We start from the raw sequence: 13,379 nt of genomic DNA, 5'->3' as shown, positions 1-13,379 counted from the left end.
GACAGTATTCGTACATCATAGATTGAAATAGAATTCAGTCTGAGTAGCAAGTAGAGTGGCGAAATCTTTTTTAATAATTTTATTACATTAAAAGTGAATATCAAACAAGAAAGGACATAATATGCAGAATTAGGAAAATATTCACGTGATAACGTTTTTATATGTATAAACATGACATTGTGAAATTACGATAATATTGGAGAAACAAAAAAAAAATAGTCAAAATTTATTTTATTTAATATTTAATAATTATTATAATAATTAATAAATATTAAATAAAATAAATTTTTATTATTTGTAGCTAATTTATTTTAATTATCAAATATTTTTAATAAAATTATTAAATAATTTAATTAAATATATTTAATTAAATATATTAAATTATTTAATAATTTATAATATTATTTTTATATTATTTTAAGATGTTATGGTGGGAGTATCACCTCGTAATTATACATCTCGCACTCTTGAATTGGACAGTCCCACGCCTTATCACACGTTCCTTTCAATTCATACATTCCTTTCAATTTAAAAGTGTGATGTCTTTTATAGTAGGCTCATAATCTCAGTTTTAATTAGTATAACTTAATTACAATATTGCCTGGCCTCTGATATTAAACTAGGAGGCAATATATTCAGCAATCCTTAATTCAGCGTGTGTAGCGGCAGAAATTTTGCGACGGTTTTATAAAATCGTCGTAAAACAGTAACCTACGAAATATATAACGGCGGTTATTAGTTAGGACTGTAATTAAAATTATATTTAGCAGCAGTTTTTTTGAACTGCTGTTATATTTCAATCAGGCTTGTATTTAAGGGCGTCTTTTCGAAAACTGCCGCTATATGTACTGTCGGGTGAGTTATTGTTTTATATTTTGTGGCCGTTTTGTTTAAACTGCCACAAAATGCGTATTACATATGTTTAAATCATTGTTACTTAAATTCGTAACACTTTTTCTATGTTCGTTTTACGTAAAAAAAATTCACAAATTAAATAAGTTATATATGTTAACTCATGTGAATAAATTTACCAATAAGATTTTCTTATTTACTTTATTGGCATTTAAATTTGCATTCAAACATGGATGTAAAAAAAGAAAATAAAATCATACTTTAAACTAATTAAAAATCAAACATTTTCTAAAAATAATAATTATAAATATTTTCTATAAAATATTAAAAATAATAATTAAAAATATTTTCTACAAGTCATTAAAAATTCAAAACTTTATAATTTTACCAAATTTATAATTTTAAATTATATTTTTTATTTTAATGATTTGTTGAGTATTTATTAAAATAAAAAATTTAAAAAATTTTTTAATAACAATCTTAGCTTGTATTCTTAGATATAAGTAATAACTAAATTCAAAATTAATTAATATTTTATCAAAATTAAATACTAAATAAAATAAAAATATTTTTATATGAAAACCAATCAATCATCTGTATATTATCGTGGTTAATAGATTTAATAATGCTAATTGACCAACAAAATATAATATTTTTGACAAATATTTCACTAATTATAAATATTAAAGACTAAATTCTAAATCTTAATAAATATTTTTAGAAAATATTTGATTTTTAATAATTTATAAAAAATATTTATAATTATTATTTTTTTTATTTAGGATTGAATGTACTCTTTATTGAATTCATTATGGATATTATTAAAGGTACTTTTATTGTACTTTTTATATACGCTTGGATCATATATAAACAGATGTAAATTAATTCGATCTTATTATGATCCAAAATTAATTCAAAGCAGACTCATTGAAATTACTAGAGACGTCCTAGCGTGTATAATTCGAATCACTCTGATATTATTTGTTCATTTGACATTAATTTTATCATGATTTCGAATAGGTGGAAACTCAGGTGCAGTCAACTTCACTTGAAGTTGATATCTGAGAGCCGTTGGATGATTTGACTGATTTGACTAAATTTTTATCTATCGACTACCAAATATCAACTTCACGTAAAGTCGATTTTACCTGAATTTTCACCTTACTTTTTATCACCCTTAATTCAAACAAACAGAATAGTGAATGCTAATGTGTTTTAAAGAAATTAAAACAAATAACAGTGTGCAATATTTTTTAAAAATTAATTTATTGTTAAATATAAAAATAAAAAAAGAAAAAATTAAAATATTGTAAATAAATCTTAAATTTTAAATTTAAATTATTAATATAACATATAATAAATAAATAATTAAAATTTGATAAAGTAACAAAGAGCAAAAATAAAATAGTGTGATAACAAATATTCACCCTCAATATTTTCCTCTTGGTTTTTACTATATATATAAAGACAGCATAAAAAAGATAAGTAACTAACAAAACAGAATCTCCAGAAAAACTCCTCATATTATTTACGAATTCAATGAATGATAAGAAAAAAATTTCTAAAAATAAAATTACAAAGAATATCAAAACAAGGGAACCCTTATTCTCCAAACTCTAATGCCACAGTCCAAACTACCACTATAAACCAAATAAGAATTACCACCACCGCCACCGCCACTATTCTCATCATCACCACCACAGTTGTCGGCGGATTCAACCGCCACAGCCAAACACTTCACCGGTCTTCTATGTCCTTCCAACACAGCCAAACAAGAATAACAACTCTTCTCACTATTAACACTAATCCCTCTCCGCCGCCACACCCTAACACTATTATCCGCCGAACCACTCACGACCAAATCCGCCATTGCAACCAAACACAGTATTGCTTTTGTGTGTCCTCTCAACGCTCCAACAACCACCATCTTCACATTTCCATCGCCTCCTCCTTCCTCCTTCTCCTCCTTCTCCCACACCAGAATCGACCTATCACACGCGCCGGAGTACAAAACCAAACCATTGGTGCTGAGAGCCAACGCGTTCACCGCTGATTTATGCTTCTCCAACGTCCCCACAAGCGCATGCCTCTTTGAATTCTCAAGTTTCTTCCATATTTTTATCTTCTTATCAGCTGATCCAGTGTAAACTACACCGGCGCGTGAAACCACCAGCGCGTTGATGGCGTCTTCGTGCGCGTTAACGGACTCCAAGCACTTGAAATCGGAGGTTCGCCAAATCTTGAAGGTACGATCCCACGAAGCGGAGTATAAGAGTGTTCCATCGACGGATATGGCGACGGCGGAGACTGTGTCCACGTGGTGCACCCACGTGGACTTCTTGTGGCGCCGAACTTGAACGTAGTTCTTGGAAGAGAAGAGCTTCCAGATTCGGTCGTTGAACGTTGGAAGCGTCGCTATGCATTTGTAGGGTTCTTGTTCTTGTTCTTGGATTTTCCAGACGCGGATTTTGTGGTCTTGGTGAGCGGTGAAAAGCTTATCACCGAAAACGGTTATGGACTTAACGGCACTGTTGGTGGTTGTTGCAAGAACGTTGTGATCAGGGGCAAAAGTGTCTTTTCGGTGTCTCCTTATCTCGCTGCTGGAGGATCCGCTGTAGAGAAACTTACCGTGGAGTGCGAGGCAGAAGATTGCGGAGGAGTGACCGTTGATGGTGGTTACAAGCTCTTGTTGTTGGAGTTGTTGTGAGGTTGTTAGGGAAGGAACTGAAGGTAGACTTGGTTGTGAAGAAAGAGAGGAAGAGGTTGATGATTCTGAATGGAGAAGGGTATTGTTGGAATTTGAGTGATGGGATTGTTGTTGGTGATCTTCATGGTGTTGTGATGATGATGAGTAGTGGCAACAAGAGGGACATTGAAGAATTCCCATTTTACCCTTTCAGTGACAGAAAGGTTATTGTGCTTTTATTTTGCTGTGGTGGAGTTTATTTAGAGAGGGTGGTTAGGTTTTATAGAGGCATGCTCATGTTAGCAGCTTCGAGACTAGGAAGCAGCGCATGTTAGCAAGCTGGAATTTGGCTGTGTCTTTGACTAATGGTGTTCAAAGTTGAGAGTTGAGACTTGTTATGATTGTGAGTTGACATCTTTCCCCAATAATTCGACGGTGATTGGTATGGTATTTGAAAGAAGGGCTAATTTTTTTTATATTGATTAAATATATGTGTAATACATTGTTATTGGAAGATTATGTATTTTTTTATATGGTATTTTATTTAAATCGGACGGTTCGATTGTTTGGAGAAAAAAATAAACTACAAATTGGAAGGTTCGATTTGTTTAAAGAAAAAAATAAATTATAAAACAGAGGTTCAATTTGTATTTTTTATTTTTTAAAATAAAAATCAGACGGTCCGATTTTAACATTAATTTTTTTTTATTTTCGAAATCACAAATTAGACCATCTAATTTGTGATTATTTATTTAAAAAAAAATAATACAAATAAATTGGTGCCTTCAATTTGTATATTCCATACCAATGTGAAACATACCTCTCCTCACAGCTTTTTATTATACTCCTCTCTCTCACACATAAAAAATAATAAGCGGAAAGAAGACGTCTAATTTGTTAAAAAAAATTAAATTTTAATTTAAAAAATATAAAAATAAATATTCTTAAAAATTTTAAAATTTATTATAAAAAAATAAGTTATACAAAAATTAGATATGATAAAATTGACCATTCCAGTACACACGTTGTTTTAGATTTTATTGACTGATTGTATGCTTTAAAAACATTTAAAAAATTAAAGAAAAAATACTATTAACCATAATAAATTTAAAATAACTAAAGATAAATGTTATGGTGCCTAAATTATGATGTCTAACTTACTAAAAAAGGTAAAGAAATAATATTTAATAAATTTTAACGATTTTATTTTTACTTTATACATTTTATCTTTTACCTATAAAAATAAGTTAGGCAATTTGGGTACAACAATAAAAGACAATATAAAATTCGCCATAATTAAAATATATTCTAAAAAATTAAAATAATCGTGAATATGAAATAGAATAAGTTATTTTATTTCTGTAGAATATGATCAACTATTCAACTGTAGTCTCTTCCACCAATTTCTAATAGCAAGAAACATGTGTCACGTTTACTATATATTTCTTAATAGTTTAAACATTCGTCAACATTGCTGGTAAGGAATATCTCACAAGAATGTGATTTTTAAAGTTTCATCAATATGGACGGGACGAATTCATTGGTTTACAGACATATATATATTTTTGAGCTATGAAGCCGTGCCTTAATCTTCTTACTAAGATTATTAATCAGTGTCATACCCACTGCAGCTACTATAGTTTATAGAAGAATCTACCTTAAATAATAATGTCAAAATATAATTTATGTTAATGGGGTCAACAAGTTAACACACAATGTCAAAGTGGAAGGCTTCCTAATTCCTTCCTATACATGTGAAATTGGGGGTATGGCCGAAATGAAGGAAATGACCAAATTGCTAAGGCCCCAACAACAACATTGTTTGTTTGTTTATATATGAATCATTATAGTATGATTATGTTACATTGATTATGAATTAATAATTGCGATATTTTAAAAAATATTGTTAAAATTAAGCTAACGTTTTTTTATTTTTAAACAAAGATCTTTAAAAAATGTTAAAAGTGTTACTAAAATATATATATATATATATATATATATATATATATATATATATATATATTGAGGGAGAGTAGTTGTTGTTAGTTGTTACTTTCCAGCACACGAGATTATGGTGATCTGAGTACCACGTAGCTTTGGGGTGCAACTTGCTGCTATTGCTGAGATCAAGCTAGAGGATTCCACAAATTAAGAGAGACTAAGACTTAAGAGTAAAGATAACATGCAACTTGGGAAATTTCTTCGCCTTTTATTTTGTAAGGAAAAGGAAAACAAATTTCAGATAGTAGTTTGGCTTTTGGATTATGCATATGGATATTACTATTAATATTATTATGACTAGATGTGATATAATAATGTATAAAGGCCTCAAGATCATAAACAAATCTTCTTTTCTGTTTTCTATTATTAACGATGAATGTTACATTTGAATGGGGACCCATATTTATATGATATTATTGTTATTTAGGGTCCAGTGCAATTTGCACTTGTCATGCCATATGTAGTCTGAGGCTAATATAATAATGTGATCCAAGAAAGGCCATCATGATGAACAGTCTAAGACCTACTTTTGGAAGGTTAATTTGATCTTTGGATAGTTTTGGAGGTTTCTGGATAAGGCCATTACTTCCAGCTAGGCTATGGGTTTTTTTCTCAGTCAAAACTATATTATGTAACATATCTGTCCGAATTTCATTCAGTGCACTTTATAAAGGTAGCCAAGTTGCCACTTAAACCAAGTCCATGCTGGTGTCACTCTCACAATGAGGATATACTCGCAGGCTATATTGGGTTCATGACTTCGGGGCTTGGAACACTCTAGTCTTAACCAGAGTGAGATTTTGTGAAATACATAAATAACAGTTTCATTATTTTTTTTAGAATAATAATTAAAATCAATTCTAAAATTTTTTTATATTAGATATTTTAGTTTTTCAAATTTTAAAATACACAGTAGTTCTCAATATTTATTTTTATTAGAGAATACAATTTCATTAGTACTACTAACGTAGAACATTACTTCAGTCGTTAAATATTTATGTATATAATTTAGACACATCAGTCCCTAAAAAGAAATACAAAATAATTTTCAAAAAATTTAAAAAATCTAAACAGTCATTCAAAAATTTTAAAAATGGTAAAATAATCCTTTTGAAGTATTTATATATAATTATTTTTAAATTAATAAATTTTAATTTTTGAAATTTTTTATCTATTGATTTTAAATTTGATTATTTATATAAAAAATCTTCTATGTATTTTCAAAATAAATTATAAATCAATTTTAAAAAGCACTATTCCTCAAAAAAATATTTAAAATAAATGAGCCTATATCTATTTTTGATCATGCAAGATATTAATTTAATTTAATTCAATTTTTTAGTATCATATTCTATGATATTTTTTAATAGTAAAAAAGAGAATGAGCTAGTGTTGCTTGAAAAGATAGTAAAATTTCTATTTAACATATAATTTTTCACATAAATAATTAAAAATATTTGTGCAAATATTTATGAAAGCAACAGTTTAGAACTTGCATGTAATGCTAACCAATATAGATGATTTATAAAATTCTAATGTGAAGCTCCTAATATATACTTTTGCAACACTTGAAGAAGAAATGTCTTACAGTTAAAGTTATTTGTGCTACTACAGTTAATAATTATGCCAAAAAAATTATACTTTTTTCACTTAGGAATATTTTTCTAAGTTTATTTAGAGTTATCTTAGGAGTTTAGTTAATGACTTCTTAAATTTAGTTATTATTATGGTTTTTACATTATCTCGTATGAACAAGCAGGTCCGGAAGTGGGTTGGTATTGGAGTGGGTCTGCTGCCAAAGTCTATAACTCACGCAATGGTTACTTGTGGTTGTGTAAGCAACTGTTTGGTTGGGAGGAGCGGGAAAATTGGCTTTGGCTTTGGCGTCAGCTTGTTCCGGAAAAGCATAAGTTTTTGGCTTGGTTGTGTCTTAAGGAGGCTCTTCCTACTGCAAGTTTTCGCTTTAGAAGAGGGATGTCGTCATCGGATAGGTGTCCAAGATGTCTTTCTAGCCAGGAATCGGTTTTACATTGTATTCGGGATTGTCCAAAAGCTCAGCTTGTCTGGCATATGTTGGATATTTCTTGTCATCCTTTGGATTTGAAGAACTGGTTCTTGTATCATAGCAGAAAGCATCCGTTCAAGTTCTTTTCGGGACTTTGGTGGATATGGCGAGCAAGGAATAATGACATATTTAATCCCCACGAAACTTGGCCTCCGGAAAAAGTGATTTGTCTGGCATTAACTTCAGAAAATGAGCTTAGGAATATTTTTGAATTACAACGTATGTCCCTTCCCTCTACTCTAAATGGTTTTTGGAATCCCCCATCCATTGGTACTTTTAAGATTAATTGTGATGCTAGTTATTTTGGTTCGGGTGATAGTGTTGGTTTTGCTTGTGTTATTAGAGATTGTAATGGGAGTTGGCAAATGGGGTGTTTGGAAATGATTGAGAGTAATAGTATTCTTCAAGGAGAATTGTTTGCTATTTGGAGAGGATATCTCTTAGCTTGGGATGTGGGTCAACGAGATGTTATTTGTGAGACGGATTGTGTGGAAGCATTTAATCTTGTTACTCAAGATGGTTTTGGGTTTATTGATCCATTGGTGCTCAAAATAAGAGATATCATGCATTGGAATTGGCGTATTGACTTTCGTTTGATTATGAGAGATGCAAACACGGTGGCAGATACTATAGCAAAGATGGCGATGAAATTACAACTTTCGCATGTGGAGCTTCTTTCACCTTGGAAAGAGTTTAAGAGTAGTCTTAAACGGGACTGCCCCTCTATTTAAGCAGTTCCTTGTTTTGTTTGTTTTGTTTTTCTTTGTTTAATTTATTTCGGTCACCAAAAATATTACTTTCTCTGATGACATTTTAGTGTTAATATAATTATCTTTTAATATATATTTTATTATTTTTTGTATTCTTTATTTATTATATATTTTTCAATAATTTTTATTATTCTAATTAATAAAAATATTATAGGAGGTTGACTTTTGTAAAAGATTAAAAACATTCAAATGGACTGTTTTAAAATTTTTAAAATTTGTTAGGTAAAATTCTTTAGGTATTATTTTGTAGTTCACCTTAAAAATTAAATTATCGAGTTCGCATATGTAGACACTTAACGATCATATATGTAAATTAATGTTTTATGTCAGCAATTACCGTCAATGACTAATAGAAGGAGACCGTATAATTTAACAAAATTAAATATTAAAAATTATTTTATATATTTTAAAATTTAAGAAAATAAAATATCCGAATTTAAAAATATCAAGAATTGATTTGGATAATGAATCTTATTTTAAATTCTTAAACAAAATAATGTGCAAGATAATATAAGAATCTAGTCGCATATAATAGTTTAAGCCTAGAATATTGACCAATGGAAATTAAATAGCGACTTTAATGGGAGTCGCTGTCTCAATTGCATCATATACTGTAGAAACTGTGATCAATAGAAATATGACCATACCAGCTTTGGCTGTATAGAAACCAAGCATAACCACAAACCATTATTGTCCTATCAGCCTCATATAGCTATGGTTACCATTACCGCTTTTCGTGAGGCTTTATCATCTCCCATGTTTTGCCTTCAAATTCTAACAATAAATGGAATAATAAAGTTCTTACAACATGTTGCATATATCTCAACTTCAAAATTAGAAAAATGCGAGGAGGACAACACTTTTTATCGAATAGTATAACCTCCCTACTCATAAAACGAAAGGGATTTTCAAATTAGCAACACCACTATTGTCGTGATCGTTGCTCTGCGCAAGTTCCTTTAAGCTAGTCCAAGATCTTTTCCGTTTTTTCCTTGTTGTGCCGAGTTTTGCGATGCCTCTGCTTTAGCAGGTATGCTTGCAGTTTCAAGCGCCTTCTTAGATTTTCTCTTCTGAGGTTGTGGCATTACGCTTGATGGGGTGGCTGGACCATCAACAAAGTAGATATCTATATCTGCAACTCTCAAAGCAGACGCATTTACTTATTTTGCATTGTCTTAACATATAATGCTTTTCTCCAATTCTGAAGACTTGTTTGTGATGGTTTTTGTTGCTGGTGTTGATACCAATGATGTTTTGGTTTTAGATGGGCATAGTCCTTTTATATGTCCCTTAAGGGTCACCCAGTTTACATTGTGATTCAGGCAAAATGGCACTTGTGCACTACATCGTTTTGACTGTGTTTATGCTTGCCCCAGTGCTTTGATCTATTCTTCCCAATTTGCACAGTTGAATTGAAGCCAGGTTGAAGAATAGTTTCACATCTAAAAAAACAGTCAAAATACTTGATGTTAAGATATTTACAAGAAAACTGTATTTGGTAACCTAGGAAATGAATGCATTAAAGGTTCAAACAAATAAATAACCCAAAGTAGATGTCTGCCAGATTTTGTGAGCACAACAAACAAGAGTAAATAAAGTTTTTTTTTTTTTTTGGGGGACAAAAACAAGTTGTTGTTATCCTTCTGAAAAAAACGTTTAAGCATTTCGGTTTACCGGAGACCCTATGCTCTTAGATTCTGCCAAAATACATAAAATAAAAGATCACCAAGTGCTTCAATGTATATGTTATAGATGCTGATATTAGCATTTAGTTTTCGTGAATAAATATAAGGAGTAAGTAGAGCAACTCATAAATTAATGTGTGTTAAAACTACATACATAGCATTAGGAAGCAGGAATACATAACAAGGACATGAAAAATATACATATACAGTATACAAATGCTATTGCAAACAAGTGGTAGTTTGTTTCACACCCTGAGGTGGTAGTGAGGTCAATTGAGAGAGGAGAAGAGGCTTCTATTGCTAGAAGAGTGAAGATTCTTCCACTACCCATTTCACTATAGCAGAAGAAATAGAATTAAGCGTAAAATAGGAAAGAGTGAAAGTGATAATATTCCTGTAACTAATTTGCCACCTGGCACAATCAGTGAGGAAGGTGTGAAAGAGGGTGCAGAAACATGATTCCATCCGGGATTGAGAAGAGTGTCAATTTTTTGTGGAAAGATCAGGCTAGGCTTAGGAGAGAGGCTGGCTCTCAAAATACAGCCATTGTTTCCCCTGTTTCCCTGTTAACTCTGCATTTTCCCCTTATTGGTGTTCTCATTGATGGCTCTCAAATCTTGAAATTTAATCAAATGGACAAGTTCATAAATCTTAAACAAAAGGCAAGGAAACACACTGACAATATGAGAAATAACCCAGATGGAGAACAAAATCCCCAAGCATTATTCCATCGGCCTCAGCAGCAGCGGCCAAATGCTGCACATAGAAGGCTCCCAAAGATGGTATCTGAGCCTCATGACTGGCCCAAACTGCAATATTTTTCAAGTGCTCAACCTCCTACTCCTACTATATGGTAACCTAAGATTTTTAACTGACCACCAATACCGTTGCAGACTACAAGTTGCCTGTAGCCTTAATCCGGCAAAGGGTCACTTGACTCTAACATTAAGAGCTTCTAAAACTTTTTGAAAACCATCACTTTTGTCTAAATACGTTAGCAATGTACTGCATAAAACAGGGTAGCCAAAATTACACATAATGATGCACATGATGGTGATGATCTCCCTTCCTAGTTCCTCTTCTACCAAGCTAAGTCATACTTCACCTCAACACTATTCGATGGGCCAATTTTCACAACATTTGTTGCACTAATACTTTCTAGTGCAGATAAATTTTCTACATTCTCGTGCCATAACCAGGAGCTGAAAGCATCACCCCAAAAGAATATATTTTTTATTTCCTTAGAAGTTTGCAAGTTTTTCAATATACTTAAAACTAACATCAAACATTTTATGTGCATACCTTTGTTCAACAAAAAAAGAAAATTTGAGTAATAAGTCCATATCAATGTTCCAGCAACGTACACCCATCTACCTAGCTTTAGCTTACAACACAGCAAAATAAATAAATAAATAAAAATTCAGAAGCATTGTGCGCCTTGCAGAAAGAATAGAAGAGGCGGAGACCGGACGGCGAACGCGGCGGTGGCAGAGCTCTTGGACTACCGGAGATCCTGAGAAGTGCAGTTGGCGGCGACGCTGTGCGTTTGCAGCAATGGAGATGGAAAACGAAGTCAACGAACAGAGTCAAATATATATATTTGGAACAGCGAACAGAGTCCACTTACTAGTACTGTCTTAAAATTCAGCCCAGGCCAAAATATTGAAAAAAGAATCACTCGATGTAGATTTGGATGGTCCTCTTTTTTAGGCCTTCTTTTTTTTTGAATCAAAATAAGCTCAACACACTAATGTGGAGCAACGAAATAAACGACAAGTATTCATAAACCATAAAAACCTTTATTTTCCGACAACGCCATCAACCACCAAACGGATCACTCGCGGTCCATTCGTTGTAACTCAGCATCGTCTTCCTTATTACGAACTCCACACCTGTTTCCTGATTCTGAAAAATCCTAGCATTGCGTTTCATCCAAATGTTCCAAATAATTGCAAAAAAGCCTGGCAGCCATTTCTTCTGATCTTGTTTCCACTTATGCATAGCGGTCCATCGCTCAAATAGTTCCCTAATTGTTCCAGGAATAGGCCACACCTCCCCAAGAGACCTCAACCAACTGCACCATACCTGCCATGTTAGCTCACAGTGTAGGAATAAATATTCCACCGACTCTATCTCCTTCTGACATAGGACACATAGATTATCATTGAGTCTAATAACATCTAGTCTACTCAATCTCTCCTTAGTATTCACTCTACCAATAAGCATAAACCACCCAAAAAGCTCAATTCTCGGTGGTACCACTCCTCTCCAAACCGAACTTGTGAAACTGTAGCTCGTTATCTCATCCGACAAAGTCTCCGATTGTATGACCTGCACAACAGACTTGGTAGAAAATACCCCTTTGCTATCAAACTTCAAACCATAATATCCTCTTTACCATCTGACAGCTTCGTCAGCCTTAGCTGCTCATGAAGTTGATGGACAAGTTCCAGCTCCCATTGGAATAACTCTCGCCGCCACTGAAAATTCCATATCCACTCAAGTCCATCCCAAAATCCACAATCCCTTATCATCGATCCCTGCTGATTCGAAATAGAGAATAGTCTTGGAAACGCCACCTTCAAGGGGTCCCCTTGCAACCAGTTATCTTCCCAAAATAGGGTACTCCTCCCATCCCCTACCTCCATCGCCAGGCCAGTAAGCATTTTGTCTTTTATTCTCTGCTTTTTTATACTCAAATGACATATGTCTTTCCAGGGCCCTCCTTTGACCGGTAGCTGCTGATTTACTAGCATTACATCAGGATTCAGGTTGTTGCACGAGCATACAATCTTCTTCCATAAGGGGCACTCCTCTTTAGAAAACCGCTACCACCACTTAAATAATAGCGCTGTATTCCGAAGTACCACATCCCCAACCCCCAAACCCCCGGCCTTTTTTGGTGCCTGAACCAACTCCCACTTAACTAAGGAAATATCATCAGTACCATCCCCCTTACACCACATAAATCGCCTTTGCAAAGCAATCAGCTTATCCGCAACCGCCTTTGGCATCTTGTATAGACTGAGGTAGTAGATAGGTAGGCTATTTAGAACTGATCTTATTAGAACAAGCTTGTCCGCTTTGGTTAGAACCTTAGCTTTCCAGAGGCTAAGTTTCTCTTCCACCTTATCAATTATCGGTTTCCAGGTTTTCACCATACGCAGATTCGCACACAAAGAAATCCCGAGGTACCTAGTAGGTAGAACCGCTTGCTTGCACCCTAGCAAACTACAGGCATTGTCTACCCAATCCTGCTCACAATTTACCGATATCAAACTTGACTTCTCAAAATTAATGCTCAGCCCCGACATCAACTC

At 32.9% G+C, this 13,379-nt stretch overlaps 1 protein-coding gene across 1 annotated transcript; it reads right to left on the bottom strand.

Annotated features, from left to right (window-relative positions):
* Positions 1–2,357: 2,357 nt before the first annotated feature.
* LOC112801042 (protein JINGUBANG) lies at positions 2,358–4,085 on the bottom strand. Its single transcript, XM_025843568.3, has one exon. It carries the CDS (start codon positions 3,737–3,739, stop codon positions 2,438–2,440), a length of 1,302 nt encoding a protein of 433 aa, XP_025699353.1. The 5' UTR covers positions 3,740–4,085; the 3' UTR covers positions 2,358–2,437.
* Between the last annotated feature and the right edge of the window lie 9,294 nt (positions 4,086–13,379).

This window comes from Arachis hypogaea, chromosome 5 (genome assembly GCF_003086295.3).
Source record: "Arachis hypogaea cultivar Tifrunner chromosome 5, arahy.Tifrunner.gnm2.J5K5, whole genome shotgun sequence".
Taxonomy (NCBI): Eukaryota; Viridiplantae; Streptophyta; class Magnoliopsida; order Fabales; family Fabaceae; genus Arachis; species Arachis hypogaea.
The sequence above is the reverse complement of the archived record's forward strand: the minus strand, read 5'-3'. Positions and strand labels throughout refer to the sequence as shown.

Coding starts and splice junctions, on each gene's coding strand:
- LOC112801042 (XM_025843568.3), bottom strand. CDS start 3,739: ATGGGAATTCTTCAATGTCCCTCTTGTTGCCACTACTCATCATCATCA.